The 16,452-nt window shown below is 40.0% G+C and overlaps 1 protein-coding gene across 1 annotated transcript; it reads left to right on the top strand.

Annotated features, from left to right (window-relative positions):
* Nucleotides 1-383: 383 nt before the first annotated feature.
* On the top strand, nt 384-14,590 carry capn3a (calpain 3a, (p94)). Its single transcript, XM_042387782.1, has 21 exons — nt 384-635; nt 1,132-1,201; nt 2,222-2,340; nt 2,571-2,704; nt 3,222-3,390; nt 3,749-3,832; nt 4,073-4,167; nt 4,275-4,352; nt 5,115-5,275; nt 5,555-5,724; nt 6,075-6,086; nt 6,341-6,549; nt 7,958-7,994; nt 8,415-8,492; nt 8,623-8,680; nt 8,907-8,971; nt 10,100-10,168; nt 10,327-10,405; nt 11,101-11,217; nt 13,016-13,074; nt 14,447-14,590. The coding sequence occupies exons 1-21, from the start codon at nt 384-386 to the stop codon at nt 14,471-14,473; spliced, it is 2,142 nt and encodes a 713-aa protein (XP_042243716.1). The 3' UTR covers nt 14,474-14,590.
* The last annotated feature ends 1,862 nt before the right edge of the window (nt 14,591-16,452 follow it).

The following is a 16,452-nucleotide window of genomic DNA, read 5'->3' as shown; positions in this document are numbered from 1 at the left end:
TACATGCCCTCTGGCGCAGCCCGCTGGCCTTTGTGTCACCCAACAATGATGGCACTGGAGCACCACAGCCAGGGGAAGATCATTGTTCAGTTCGGCCAATCGGAACGCAACAAATATACATCTGTGTGATGTGAGTTTCTGTGCGTATGTGTGTGTGTATGTGCATGGTAATGCAAGGTGAATGCATGTGGAGCGAATGTCTCTTTCACACCAAGCTTTTGCAACTGCTCTGTGACGAAGGGGAGGGGGACGTCACACAAAGAAAGAGCCAATCAGACATTAGCTGTTTGGATTTATGCCAGGGTTTTTAGGCTTGTAAGACTTTAGTACAAGTGGCAAAAGCCAGTTTTTTCAAAAAAAAAAAAAAAGTCAGCTGAGACGAGATGCCCTATACACCGTCTGGCTTTTTCTGCGACCGGTTGATCCGGGAACGAGAGAGAAGAGACGGGGAAGGGTCTCTGAACAAGCCCCTCCGCTTCAACTGCCAGGACTTCAACACCCTGAGACAGGAGTGCCTTCAGAGGAAGAACCTGTTTGAGGATGACTCTTTCCCGGCCACTGTGGAGTCTTTGGGCTTCAAGGAGCTCGGACATAAGTCCAACAAGGTCAAGAACATCGTCTGGAAGAGGCCCAAGGTATGATGGGGTTTATACCGGACACGTTGATCACAAATTTAAATAAAGAGGGGATGGATCACGCATGTGGGAGGTGGGACGTAATTTTTTTGGTACACAGCAACATCAAACCTGCATGGAAATAACAGCATTTTTTCCATCCTAATGAGGGATTATATTATGATGAAAACTAACTGCTGCTGCGGGATTTTACCTGGAGATGCAGATGGTCAACAGAGGCACCTCTGGGATTAAAATTCTCCCAGCAAGTCCTACGTGGATAGATCGGAGTCAAATTGAAAGCTCTTACTGTAATGAATGTTTATCACTTACCTATTTGGAAACAACTGTAACTTTGCCCCAATTGGTATTCGCCTCAGATGGAGTCATGTTATGTTTACTTATACAACCCAGAATCACAAGTTTATCTCAGAGGACTTCACACAGCAACCTCAGTCCTTACTAGCAGATATGAGATTGATCCTTAACTCCTCTTTGTGTTTATTATTGTCTGCAGGAAATCTGTGAGAACCCTCAGTTCATTGTTGGAGGAGCCAGTAGGACAGACATCTGCCAGGGAGATCTTGGTAAATTATGCCTCTTTTTTACATTTTTGGCACAGTGATACCATCACAGCATCACAGTGTTTTTCATTCTGTGAAGTAGAAGTTTCATAGTGACGCAAAGGATTCAGGATGAACTTGAAGGTTTTAATTTTGGTTGCTCTTGGAGAGTTAAAATTAATAGGACAAGATTTCTGTGGCGCAAAAAATAGGAGGAAATCTACCTTTAGAAGCTTAAAATGCTAGCATCTTCCTCCCCTTCCAGATCAGAAACAGCCATTTGTCGTTGTTCAGTGGTGCATGAAATTATTTTGGCAGTTGTTGAACATCATTTTGGAAGTAGCAGAAGCAGAAGTATACATGGCAGGTTGGGGAAAGGGTATAGCTGTGTTTTCTATATGGAATCACTCTGGGTGTATTCAACATTCAGTCACAGTTTGTATTCAGGCAGTTCGGGGATCACAGGATAGCAAATATCCCATCAATCCCCCGCACACGGCCTCTCTGCCTGCAGCGGCCTCCCCATATTCTGCTTACTCTTTTGGAAGGGAATCCAACCAGCAGCACTTCTCATTGTTGTTCAGTTCAGGCTGCAAATAAAGGGGACCAAAAGCACAAAGGTCCTGGCAGACACTGTTAACCATTCCCCGTTGAAAAACTTACATTGTTCCCAGCCCAGCAGCTAACACCCTGTGACACACCTGGACAATCAGAAAACACAAACGTCAGCACTCAGTAGTGGTCTTTTCCTCCAGCAAAACAAAATATGTCCATCAGAGAAGTTGCTCTCAGTCTTTGTTTTAGGGAAATCACACTTGTCAAGGTACAAGTTCTTCATCTAGGTATTTATCTTCTGGTTGAGTGAAGGACAGGTGGTACATTTTCCAATTACATCCATGCAGTAGGAATCTGAAAAAGGCAGAATTTATGTATCAGATGAAATCACTCCTCCTGAGGTTACTATTTTTATGTATAATCTGTGACTCTCAAAAGACATTAACATCTAATCGAGGAGAGTTGAGAGAAAGGATTTTCTGTGTTCAGGTGACTGCTGGTTGCTGGCTGCCATCGCCTGTCTCACCTTAAATGAGAAGCTTCTCTATCGAGTTGTTCCCCAGGAGCAAAGCTTCTCAGAGGGCTACGCCGGCATTTTCCACTTCCAGGTCAGAAACAACCATCTAATTTTCATGTATTTCCACAAAGTCTTAAATTCAGTCATTCCTTCATTCCTCACTAGTGGATTTATAACATTACTCACGTATCGAGAAATAATCCTGATGAAGGTCCTTTGATTCAAATGTTTAAAGTGTGTAAAAGCTATAGGGATGTCATCAGCTTCTCTTCCTTGATCCTTAGCATTGTTTCTCCTCCCTGACCTCCTTGTGTCCTCCAGTTCTGGCGCTATGGCGATTGGGTTGATGTCGTCATTGACGACCGCATCCCGACCTTCAACAACCAGCTGGTCTTCACTAAGTCTGCCGAGAGGAACGAGTTCTGGAGCGCCCTGCTGGAGAAGGCCTACGCCAAGTGAGTACTGAGCACATAGAAGAGAACAGAAGAGGTTTTATACTGATTGTTTACCTTTGACTGCATATCAAGGACAGGTCGAACTTTTCTTAAAACACTTACTGGAATGACAACAATTGGGTACCACACCTTTTTATTTTTCTGTATCGGTTTGTAAATTAATGGCTTAATATTTCTCAGCTACATAAATCAGTAGATGTTAGACATTTCCGCTACAGTTTTAGAATTGATTTCTTTCTTGGTTCCTGTAGGTTTTGTGTGCTGCAGTCTTGTGAAATCTGACTTTGTCTAAGAAAGTATTAAGATTGGGGCTATCTAAATCAGTTGTGTTGGATGTAATGTAAGTCAAAATTTTATGTTTATCGTTTTATGTGAGCTTGTTTTGTTTTTTTTAGCATGTCTTTACATGTTTTACGTATTTATTATGTTTTGTGTTCAAGTCTGTGTTTGGTGTTTTACCTGACTGCAAGGTGACAAAACAGTTGAAGTTGAAATGCTCTCCCCTGTCTGTGTCCAGGCTACATGGCTCCTATGAGGCCCTGAAGGGTGGAAACACCACTGAGGCCATGGAAGATTTCACCGGTGGAGTCACTGAGTTCTACGAGATGAAGGAAGCTCCCAAAGAGCTCTACAAGATCATGAAGAAAGCTCTGGAGAGAGGCTCCCTCATGGGATGCTCCATTGATGTGAGTCAGACATGATACAGAGGTTGAGAGCTTTAACACGTGAAGTATTTTGCATCTGTAACTGCACCTAAAGTAATGTCATGGTGCATTGAACACAGCCTGCACAGCAGTAAAGTGAGAGCTTCAGCCACTGGATGTCAGCAAAAGCAAGATTTTCAGATGGTGTTATGTTGCTCATTTAGAATTATTGTTATGCAAATTGATTTAGACTGATGGGATTATCTGCATATCAGGTTTATTTGCTAATTAACACCTGTACTTCAACTAAAATGCTGGATGTGTTTACTTATTTCTCTCTTTAAATCTTGTCTCTTTTTTTGGTTCATCATGGTCCGTTATGTGTTTTGTGTATCTGCAGTCTCTGGTTCCAGCTCGTTTTGAGACGCGTACTGTGACGGGACTCGTGAAGGGTCACGCCTACTCTGTGACGGCAGTGGAGGAGGTAAAGCAGGCCACTGAGCAAGATGACAATACTGAGTGTAGTTTTTTGTAATTGTTTCAACTCTGTGGCTCTGCAGAGCTGCAGGACAAATGGTGGAGCAGGACAACAGCACAGTAACAAGGAGAGTGTTAGTAAGACAATTCACACTGGGGGTCACATTAATGTGTCCAAAACAGCAAATTACGTAAAAACAATATGAGATTAAATGTGAGAATCTGAAATATTCCAAATTTTCAACAGTGTAAATCTTCTCAGCACAAGGAGTCTAAAGTTCGTCTGGTGCGACTGAGGAACCCGTGGGGTCAGGTGGAGTGGAACGGTCCCTGGAGTGACAAGTAAGGAATTTTTGACCAACTTCACCCCAAAGTTTTTGATTTCCAATTTAACTGTCTTTTGATCAGCTTTTGGTAATTTAACATTTTTTTTCTCCTGTTTCCTAAAGCTCTAAGGAGTGGACCACACTGTCAAAGACTGAAAAAGAGAAGTTACAGCACCAGAGTGCTGAGGATGGAGAGTTCTGGTAAGTGGCATATTTATACTGTAATATTACAGCTGGAACATGTGGATCTCATGTTCACATGATTTGAATAGAAATTAATAGAAAGCAGTAAGAATCTCCAAATAATACATGACATTGGTATTAAATATTTCAAGCTCCAACAGTAGAAACTCTTGATTAACACCTGTGTGTGAGTGTGTTTGCTGACATTATGAGGAAAGCAAGAGTTTTATTGATATTTAAAGTTACTACAAGGAACTTTTAACTGGTTATAAAACCGTCTTATGATGCCTCTGATGCCTCTATATGACCTACATAAACAAATGAGACCATCAGCGAGAAAATGGGCTATTTCTATATAGTTATTCTAAATGCCTGCCACCAGGTCGGATTCCCCACGAAATCTGATGGAACGATTTACAGCACGCCGACTGGAAGAGCCTATGTTTACGTTAAATGTTGCGTTGGGAGTACATGAGAGAGTACAAAGACGTTACTAGGACAAGGGGAGGACATTTCTTTTTGTTTGATAATGTTAAAAGTAAAGTTAGACTTGTTGTTGGCGTCCCAACTCATTTTAAAAAAGACAAGAGAAACAGAGAAAGAGCATGGGAAATGCAGTCTTTATTCCAGGAAAACACTATCACTTTTGTCCATAGGAGCCACTAAATCAACACAAAATGAAAGTTCCTTATAGTAACTTTAAAGGGAATCAAATGACATCAGCTGTAGAGATTTTAGCCAGGTATCCATCCTGTCTTGGTCTTTTTTGTGCCCGTACAGGATGTCATTCGAGGACTTCAAGAAGAACTACACCAAGATCGAGATCTGTAACCTCACCCCTAATGCCCTGGAGGATGACAAGATCCACAAGTGGACTGTTTCTGTGAACGAGGGCCGCTGGGTGAGAGGCTGCTCTGCTGGAGGCTGCAGGAACTACCCAGGTATATTACTGTAAAGATTCACACAACAGTATATTCCTTTCTCAGACATTTATGACCCCAGAAACAGGAGAACTGTGCTGGCTTTAAATATGGTATCAATTCTGATGGCTATGTTGTTTTGGACTGCTGCTCTTTATACAGATACTCATACAAAAAAAAAAAAGTCAGGTGTTTAAGAGCACATAAATTAGAAAACAAAGCATGAAAACGTTGAAATTGAGAAATTAGTATAAAAAGGACAAAAATCACACTTGTAAAAACCTCCTAAATGTCCTGCAGACACCTTCTGGACCAATCCTCAGTACCGCCTTCGTTTGCTGGAGGAGGATGATGATCCTGAGGATAATGAAGCGGGCTGCACCTTCGTGGTGGCGCTGATGCAGAAGAACAGGCGAAAAGAGCGCAAGATGGGAGCCAACCTCTTCACCATCGGATTTGCCATTTATGAGGTGTCCTGTTCGGTTTTCATTCATCATTCAGAGACTGTTTGACAGTATTTTCACTGAATTCTCAATGTTTGTTTAAACTTGCTTATGACTTACAGTACACTTACAGTGTTTTTTTTTTAAATCACATCAGTTCAGATGCTTTATACTGAAAAGTCAGAAAACTTTCAAAAATGTTTTCTTTCTAGTAAATCCCATAATCCTCCTGGTCAAAACTGGGAAAAAGTAGATTTTTGAAATTGCTATTTCATCTTGTTATTTGTTCTTGTAAATTTCACACCATAATAAAAATTTTGGTTTTAATTAACACCCCATTTGACACAAACACTAACGTCTACTCTGTCTGCCCACAGGTGCCAAAGGAGGTAAGGACGGCGTGAAAGAAACTCCCACAGTGGAGCACCAGTTTGCAAGTTAATCGCACTCTACATCATTTGTTTTCCAAGTGTGATTATTAACTTTTAATGAGTTCTTTAATATAGTTTTATACTTCAGTAAACTTTCTGAATTCCTCATCTTTAGTTTTGTGTGTGTGTTTGCGCATTTGTGTGACTTTTAAGCCCGTTTCCATCCTACGTTTCTAACACTTAGTCACTTCTCCTCCCTCCTCTTCTCCCAGATGCACGGGAACAAGCAGCACATGCAGAAGGACTTCTTCCTGTTCAACTCCTCCAAGGCTCGCTGCAAGTCCTACATCAACCTGCGTGAGGTGACCCAGCGTTTCTGCCTGAGCCCCGGAGAGTACGTCATCGTTCCCTCCACGTACGAGCCACACCAGGAGGGAGAGTTCATCCTGCGAGTCTTCTCTGAAAAGAGGAACACCTCAGAGTGAGTGGGTGAGGGCGCTCAGGGTGGCCTGCAGGGGGCGAGCTGGGCTGCGTGAGGAGGGAATGGATGCACAGTTTTCCCCTGTTAGAGTAATACAGATATGTTTGTTAGTATGTATTTAATTCAGCTGATGTTGATCCTGTTTCTGAGTAGGGCTGGGTATTGAAGAACAACACAAATCAATACCATCAGAGGATATTGAGAGGTTTTAGCTGTATCAATATCAAGGGGTTTTTGTAGTTTTAATGCATTTCTTATTATAAATAAATGGAATATGACCTGATTCTGTCTGCAGAATCATCAAGTCAAGTTGAAATTTCTAGTCAAGTTTTAATATTTTACAGTTGTACCCCAAAAGAAACATTTTAGAGCCCTGACAAATACTTAAAATATAAAAACCTGCATAAAACTATTATAGATCAGTTTCAGACAATACCCAGCCCTACTTGTTGATATGTAAATTAACAGCAACAGGATTTATTTAACCTAGAAAATAGCAAGTTTAATGGTATATTAGACATTCACAGTGCAGGTTTGTTTGTTTGTGATTGGGGTGGGATTTGTCGGGTGGGGCTTGATGGGTGGGACAAAAACCAACAAGAACAAACCATTTTAACGGAGATTTGATTTGTAGAGCTCGAAGAAATCGGCCCCAGTTCGAAGCTGTTATGGAATCTTTTTTAGGACAAGCGACTTCAGATTTGGGCATGCAATGGTAAACTTTCAAAAATATTCAATACTGCATACTCCAACCTCAACAAACATCCAACTGCTGCCCTGGAGGACCAGACAGCATGCGGAGCCGGCCTGAACTCTGACGGACCAGGACCTGGCTGTGAATCAGGCTGTGATGGATGTGCAGTAAAACAAGCCCCTGTGATGGGCTTTGAATTACAAAACTTGGCTTTCGATCTCACACGGGTCATTTTTTGCAAATAATATGAATTCAATGCCATTAGGATTAAAATACGTTAAACACCAGATGAGTGTTGTGGACCCCTCCCATCTGATTCTGTTGGTTTTGACCTAGATTTGTCTAAACAGGTGCACACAATCAACTACAGGTTGATATTAAACCTTATAAAATCAAGGAGATGACACCTACTATGACCAAGATTGCCCAATATAAGAAAAAATGAGGAGAAAATACTAGAAGAGGCATCAGGTTGTACTAAACTAACACATTTTATTCACAGCTTCTTTAAATCTTTGTGGAATGGTGTTATGTGAGTATGTGAGTATTTAAGCCTTCAGAAACGGTGTGATAAAGCTACACTTGACTATTTATATAATAGTGTTTAACAATCTGATGAAAATAACATGATTGGCTGTAGTAAACAGATAAGTTATGGTCCAGATGAGATGTTGTTGTCACCATGGTGACTAATGTTTATTCGTCTTCACCCAGGGAGATAGAGAACAGGATTGAGGCCGATCATCCAGTGGTAAGTCTCCTTCCTTTCCTTTCCAGAGTTTGTGGAGTTACAATGTTAGAAGTGTCTGAACATTTCTCTGAGAGCAGCTTCCTATTGTTTTTTTTTAAATTATCTTTACTAATACATCTTTAGTTTTTCATTTTCTTGAAACCAACATGCATTTTCATGCATATGCACAAAACAATGCAGTATTCTGCACCATCTTGCCAACCAGTGTCCATGTCACATCAAAATATTAAAGTTATTCCTTCAATACGTTCACCCAGCATCATTATTCTTAATGCTAAATAGTATAAAATTCCTAATTTATGCAGCTTATATGCATGTGACAGTCCTTCACAAACTTGATCTCCGCATTTTTCCTTTTACATTTTCTTCCCCCTCTTGTCTCTTCATCTCCTTCTACTTTGTGGCTCCATGACGCCTCAGCCGGCGCCGGCCTCGGCGGGGGAAGAGAGCGAGGAGGACCAGCAGTTCCGGACCATTTTTCAGGAGATAGCCGGCGAAGTGAGTACAGACAGAGATTTTATAATTTTCTCTTCTCTCCTAATTGTTGTAGCTGCTAATCATTGACTGTGTTGATGGGTAATACTGGCGTCATAATGTCTCATTCTGAATTTTACAATAACTCTTGCAGGACATGGAAATCACAGCCAACGAACTGAAAAACGTTCTCAACAGAGTGATCACTAAACGTGAGTCCCCTCTAATAAACTGACCTGTTACCAGTTTTTCCATGTCAGTCCTCAGCTTTAGACTGAGTCACCACCCTTCAGTTATACTGTAACGGGTGATTCAGGGTGATGCTTCGCGTCACGGTCCTGCAAACCCTGCCGGAGTTCATTCGCTGTACATTATCCTTTACTTATTTACCTCTAAATCTTTTACAGCTCTCTCTCTCTGTCCTTTTGTTCCCTCCAGATAAGGACCTGAACACAGAGGGCTTCAGCCTGGAGAGCTGCAGGAGCATGATTGCTCTGATGGACGTATCCTTTGTATCGAGTGCATCGGGCTGGCTGTGTTGTCTGTAGGAGGCACAACCTGCCGAGACCCATGGCAGGGTCTGTGATGGAAGCTCACGTAGTCTAGGCCTCATTTCACCCCACAAACACAGAGACATGTCGTACTTTCATTTTCTCAGTATCGAGTGTGCTTTTTCCCCGTGACCTCTTGTGGTCTTACCCAAAGTGTTTGTTTACTCCTGGCAAATGGAGTTTAATTAGAATAATTAACTTAATATTTTACCGTGCCTATTTGTCTGCCTAATTGATATATTGTACGTTAGTGATGTAATTCTCAGACACACACAAAACATAACGTTATTTTGCTGCTCAAATGTGACACTGAAATTCTCCCTCCACTCAAAAATGTGTTTTTCTTCTCGTTCCTTCAGTTGGATGTTTGAGCTTCACTGTGCAGAATGATGTATGTGCAGAGTTTGACACTGGGAGGCTGTTTTCAAAAGTCGTGTACCCTACGAGCATGATTTGTGACATCACAACTAATTTGGAGCCAATCATTTTTCAGTAAAATAGAAAACATCTCGTGTCCAACAGTTAAACTTAAAGTTAGAGATATTTGCATACATTCATATATTCTGGATTTTTTACCGAGGGAGAAGGAGGAAATGTTTATATTTAGAGCCGCAACTAAAGCTGTTCATTGTTTTCTGGATTAATCGATTAGTCTTTTGGTCTAAGATGTAACCTAAAATGTCTTGTTTTCTCCCGACCAACCGTCCACAATCCAAAGATATCCATTTTACTGCCATAAAGGACTTAAGAAACCAGAAAATATTTACATTGTAGAAGCTGCAACCAGAAAATTTAACTTAAAATGTGACTCAAAACAATGAATCTGTCACCAGAAATAAATCTCTGTTGATCGACTAAATGTTGCAGCTTCAGTCATTTTAAGGACTTTGTGCAAAAACATTACAAGACAGAAATTATTATTCAAAGCAGAGTATTTTTATATATATATATATATATCTTAAAACATGTCTGGAGGGGATTTTTAAAATGTTTTTAACTGAAATAATGTTTTAATCTAACAGAGCAGTACTGACGCTCCTTGATACGCACATTATTTCGGTCTTAACTGCTTCGTTTCAGATGGATGGGACAGGCAGACTCAATCTTCAGGAGTTCAGACATCTGTGGAATAAGATCAAACAGTGGCAGGTGGGACTGCAGGTTCCCTTCTCTCTCTTTATGTTTTCATGATAGCGTCATCACTTTCTCACTTTCTCATTGATGTCGAACTTAATCTTTAAAGACGAGCGACTCGCTCTCATCAGGGTTGTTGTCGACACATCAAATGCACAAATGCTCTCTTCCAGGGAATCTTTAAGCACTATAACGCAGACCAGTCTGGTAGTATCAACAGCTACGAGATGAGGAACGCTGTCAACGACGCAGGTAATAACACCGACAGAAGAATTAGAAAATTTTAAAGGGTCAGTTCAACCAAATTACAAAAACACTTGGGGTTTTTTTTTCACTTACACCTGGTGGTATTTATCTGTGCAAATATTTTAGATGTTGAGGGATCCGTCTCAGATTTCTCCTGCTGCCTGAATATAATGGAGGAGAATTGAGTTTTGTTTTATTCAGACTAACCAGGACTGTGTGTCTGGAAAAACTTTAGCATTATAAAGCAAAAACTATTTGCAAACAGGGCCAAACGTTTCTTTTTGTTTAGTTTTTTGTGATTTGGGTGAACTGATCCTTTAAGGTTAATATATCACAAAACCTAAAAAAAAAATACTTCTGCACAAAAAACAGATCTGACTTTAAATGTGATTAACCTGCTAAAAAAAAAAAGATTTTTGATGCCAATGTTCTGTATTTTTAATTTGGAAAGCAAGCATCAGTCTGTATCTGATCTCTGAAATATTAGACATATTCTTGATGGCAGGTCATCAGTCATGACCTTATGTTACCTCATGACCTTTAAAAGGTCATTTATCTTTTGTTGTAATATCACATTTCCTGGGTTTTAATTTAAACTTGTTTGTAGACTGTAGGAATGTGCTGAAGATGAATTTACAGCTTGAACTCATCCTTTAAATGTTCTTGTCACTGTACAGTCATGTGTCTTATGTCCCGCTCAGGCTTCCGTCTCAACAACCAGCTGTATGACATCATCACCATGCGCTACGCCAACGAGAACATGAACATCGACTTCGACAGCTTCATCAGCTGTCTGGTTCGGCTTGAAGCCATGTTCAGTAAGTCAGTGCCTGAAACACATCACCGTACTGAGAATAAGTAGAGCATCAGCTGACATACTGAAGGTGAGAGAGGATGTTTTAAAATGACTCCTCCAGCCTGTCATCACTTATTTAACATACAGTAGTGTTCAGGTCAAATTTGACCTATTTATACATTTGAGAGCAGTAAAAACACCCTAATACACCTTTTTTTTTAGCCTGAAATGTTATAAGTTTTCTTAAAGTTACCCAGAACTGACTATAACTTTTTTTTTTTTTAATTTTTGTACAGCTGATTCACATTTTTGTTTATACTGCAGAAGGTGTTTCAGGTTCAATTTGACCTGTATTTATTAAAAAATGTTGCTTTCTTCACATTCAGTAACATTCAGTGAAATCATGATAGTTGTTAAGTTCTCCTATTTTATGTATCATACAACCATAATATGTTTTTTCTCCATAAACCTATAGTGTAAAACCTCAAGTATACTCTGCTCTCTGAAAGCTGAAATAAGGATTAATCACCAGTTTATTAACAACTAATGAGGTATTAAGTTGAGTTGTGGTTCAGAAGTTTGTTATAGAGACTCATTATGAGGACAAACTGTGAAGGGTCAGAATGTGAACAGTATCTCAGTTTCACAAACAAACATCACACATTTTATTCATATTTTTTATTCCATTATGTGTGAATTTTTGACTCATACAGTTACAGCCAAACATTGTTCAAACCAACAGAACTTCACTCTGTTGTAGTTGAGTTTCCAGAAATAAGTTGTTTCACTTTGATTCAGCAGTTTTTAGTTTGTAAATGTAAATATCAAACAGCTTCAATATAGAAGTGGAGCAATCTGATACCGAATAGATGCAATACTGTCCAACCTTAAAATGGCAATAATCAATATTTTTCATAATTACAATGTATGAAATGACAGCGTGTTATGTCTGAGGTGTTGCTTGTAGTGATGAACCTACAGAGAATTATCATCTGTCTCTGCTGCTCCTCTCGGCTTTATGGAAATGTTTAGAGAGTTTCAGCTCATTGTTTAGCTCTCCAGCTGCAACTTTACTGTTTCAGTTCATTCTCAGCACTCTCATAGGCTGCTGATTTCAGAGAAAAAGCTCTAAAAACTAACTGTACGCTACCTGCTCAACACCAAACAGCAAACAGACACAGTTAGCTGTAGACTAGCCGGTGAACATAGTGGAGCATTTAGCAGCCAGATATTCCCCTAACAGAGCTAAAAGAGAGTGAATATTGGACTTACATTCACCAGTTGGACAGAAACATGACTCCTAATGAATGATCATTTTCAAGATATGAACTTAAAAGTGGCCAAAAAACAGTTAAAGCAGGTCTAAAGGGAGAATTCATCCATTGAAGTTAAGGGGTTAAAAGTCAGTTGGCACTTAAAGCTGCAAACTCAGTGAGAGTCAATTGATTCAGTGTATTTGTCCGGATTCTGGAGTCACATCCAGACACTCTTGTTCCACAAGGAAGTTAAAAATGGAAATTCAAGAGAAAGAACGTTGCTTCTTTGCCTCTGACGGTATCTTTGTTTAGCACAATAGCTCATAAAAGGCTGACTAGCGAGAAAAAACGAGGCCAACTGTGTCTAGTTTAAATGTAGGGATGACACCCTCTACCCGTATCTTTGCGTAACGAGCCCTCCTGTTTGGTTAAACATGATTTTGAGCCGCCAGACGGTGCGTTTTTGAAATTTCCTGGTGTAACGTTCAGTATGTGGGCTGAGGTGGATCACACTTGAATTGTATTGAATCATAGTTGCAGTGTTGCAATGTTTTTTCTCTCTAGGGGCGTTCCAGGCCTTTGATCAGGATGGAGATGGTACAATCAGACTCAGTGTCCTGGAGGTAAGTGAAGAGCTACAACAACACGCTACCTATAAACCACACGTCTCCACATCCACAGTTTAGCTTGTGCAACGTAGTTTTCCAATATGCACAAAGACATTGATTATTTTTGGGCACCGTTCCTCTAAATAAAGCATCAAAATGTTCTTCTAAACCTGCTGAATTATATAATACACCCTTTTCCCCATAAACTTTATTTATAGTATAACATTTTAGTAGGACAGAACATGTGTACAAAACAAAAAGCATAAAATAAATAAAAAACCAAAATCACAATAAATAGGTAGTGTGAGCAAAGTAAGCGTATTTAGAGTAAATGAGGGCAAAAACCAACAAATTGTAACCGTTAATTAGTCTTAATTAGATGGTTTTAACAGATTATTATTCAGCGAAGAGGAGATTAAGTCAATATAGTCTTTAACATCATTCATGGAACAGAAAATGATGGTTTTCTTCTATTGAATTTGGATTTATTGGATGTAGTGTTTGACAAGAAGCAAAAAAAAAAGAGTCAGAGTCTTTTTCTTAAAATCAGTGTCGGTGTGGACACACAGGAAATAACATCCACAACTCTATAACAGAATATAACTCAATGAGCAGCTGGTCTTACAGTCAGTCTTACATAAACAACTGAAGAAGCCAAAAGCAACTACTAGTCAACGTGATGGAAAAGGTTTATTTGAACTGTATGAAATCTGCCAGTCAAATTTTTCCACCTACAGCGTGTAACAGCTCAACATCTGAACATTACTGTAAGAGTTTTATTCTACAAGATCTTGTGGAAGGCAACATGTGATGCAGTGGTTCAGTTGTGAGATTATTACTGGAGAAGGAAACAAGACAAAACAACATCAGATAGCAAATATTTTCAGACTTTTCTCTCCTCTTGTCTATTTCCTTTTTAAATACTGTACACACAACTCATAAACATACATGCTAGGATGAAGGATTATTAGTAGACAATGCTTTATCATCAAGGGGAACTACCGCTCTAATGATTACTGCTGATCTTGACCTCATTGCTAAAATAATTGAATTACTGTATATCGCACTCAGGAAGATGAACATATATATCAAACTACTGTTACTTTAACACATACTTCCCCAAAATTAAACACTATGGAGTTATAAATGTATATGATTGTTTGTAAAGTTGTGCATCACAGCACGTTACAGTGAATCGTAGCTGAGTTTTATTTGCTCTTGATTGAATTTCTCGTCTTAACTCTAATATAAATTCATGGCAGGTTGAAATGTTGCATTGATAAAAACTTGTAAGCTTGCAAATTTCAGTGTTTCGGACACTTTGTTGCTGCTTTTTGTCCTCTGCTCATTATATTGACCCCTTTTTCCTTCTTCTCCCTGTCTGCAGTGGCTCCAGTTGACCATGTATGCCTAGAAAGGCCCATCTTCTCCCAGGTGAGCTCCACTCCACACGAGGACCAGACAAGCCAGCCTTTACCTCATTATTCAGTGTGCCCGACCGCCGTTAGCTCTCATCCACTTCACCTCCAGCCTTCCCTCCCTCCCTCCCTCCCCCCCCCCCCTCCCCCTCCATCCCTCCATCCCTCCATCCCTCCCCCTGCTCTTTCTGCTGCAACATGTGCAACCTTCAACATGCTTCTCAACTTCTCTTTCATACTTCTTCCTCTTCTTCTCAGTTCCCTTAGTCTCGCCTTTGTCCTCCCATTATCACTGAAATTTCAGTCTCTCCTCTCAGTCATCAGCCTCGTTTTCATCATTTTTTTTTTTTTTTTTTTTAAAGACAATCTTCCTGCAACAAGTGTACCGCACTTTTCTCAGGCATCAAAACACACACAACCTCTTTTTTTTCTGTCACAATACCTCACAGAGCCGCTCCCAGAAATCCATTTCTGTACTAGGTCACTGTTATCTCTATGACTGAATTTTTTCTCCTTCATCCACCCCCCTTCCTCTGTTATCTTCTTCCTCTCTGTTATCAAAACTGAGCAACGAGGGCATTTCTTCCTGTATCCATCCCAGTGAACTGGGCTCTCTGGTGGACAGTGAATAAACTTGTGAATCACTCCTACACCTGTTACCTTTCTCATAACCACATTTCTAAAGGATTTCATTTCCCGCTGGAGTTTTTTTTTGTGGGCCCCTAGAATCAGTCACACGCACCCCAACTAGTGACGAGGCATCTTATGTGCTCCAGTCCTGTGGATAGCACTCCCTGGTGGACAAACTCAGGCTTCTTCTGTTCATCTCAGCTCCAGCCTCCCATCCATCCCCGACAGAAAACCCCTGACAACTTGTCCAGTCTGACAGTGTTTCAGCTCTGCATGTCGATGACGGAGGAGATTCGAGAACAAAACTGCGGAGCCGACGAAGATTTTTCTCAACACCAAACGTTCGAGGTTAAAATATGGATTTGAAAGAATATGGCTAATGGGTTGGACTGCAGCTTTTTTGTGATTTTTTCCTATTAAGGCTTTGGTCAAATGAGTGTACTGCATTTTTAACCATTTAAAGAAAATAAATAAATAAATGTGTAGTTATTGGTTTGAATGCGTTACCAGTAGTTTTGACTTTGAAATGTGTTTTATTTGGACACAGAAGACTCACATGAAATCGGCATATAAAAGCATAAAGAAGACAGGAAAAGGTTTTATTATGTTGCAACATTTTTTTTTATTATTATTATTATTAAATCTCTTCGATTGCACTTTCTTAAAAAATATCTGTTCACAACTTTGATATAACAACTAAAAAACTTAAAGAAACTCAGGAATGCCAGGTAAGAGGTGAACTGCATGCTTTCCTCTAACTTAAAAAAAAAACGAGCTGGTGAGGCGGTTTTTAGAAGACGGCGGCTGTGAGAACGTCACGTTAACTCGGCTGAGAGTTAATCCTCGAGAGAGGACACAAAACAACCAGGAGTCATAACCACACCAAGTACGCCAAAGAGAGCATCGGCTGGGCTATCGCACTGGTTAAAAGTGGTTGATTATTCCTTTTTAAAAAAAAGTGGCTTTGCGCCTGTTTTCAGAGGGGAGGGGGGGGGGGGGTGAGGTATGGCATGGGAGATTAATCCTAATTCTTTCCTTCAAACTCTTCCATCGAACACCTCCTCTAAACCTTCACCTCCTTCATTAGAAAACTATCTTCACTGTGGAAAATAGAGCTCCAGCGCCTTCTGCTCGATGCCCCAAAATAATAATTTAAAAAAAACAACATCCAAAGTGGAAATTATGTGATAAAAACTGTACTTCACACTCACTCATGGAAAACGGGGGTTCCTTACTCGTCACTCTTTGGACAAATAGGAAGAAAAACTCACACAGATAAACATGTTCACATGTATGAACACACACACACACACACGATCACGTCTTGGTTCTGTTATCACTGCAA

This window comes from Thunnus maccoyii, chromosome 16 (genome assembly GCF_910596095.1).
Source record: "Thunnus maccoyii chromosome 16, fThuMac1.1, whole genome shotgun sequence".
Lineage (NCBI taxonomy): Eukaryota > Metazoa > Chordata > Actinopteri > Scombriformes > Scombridae > Thunnus > Thunnus maccoyii.
Note: the sequence above shows the minus strand (reverse complement) of the source record. Positions and strands in the feature narration are given on the sequence as shown.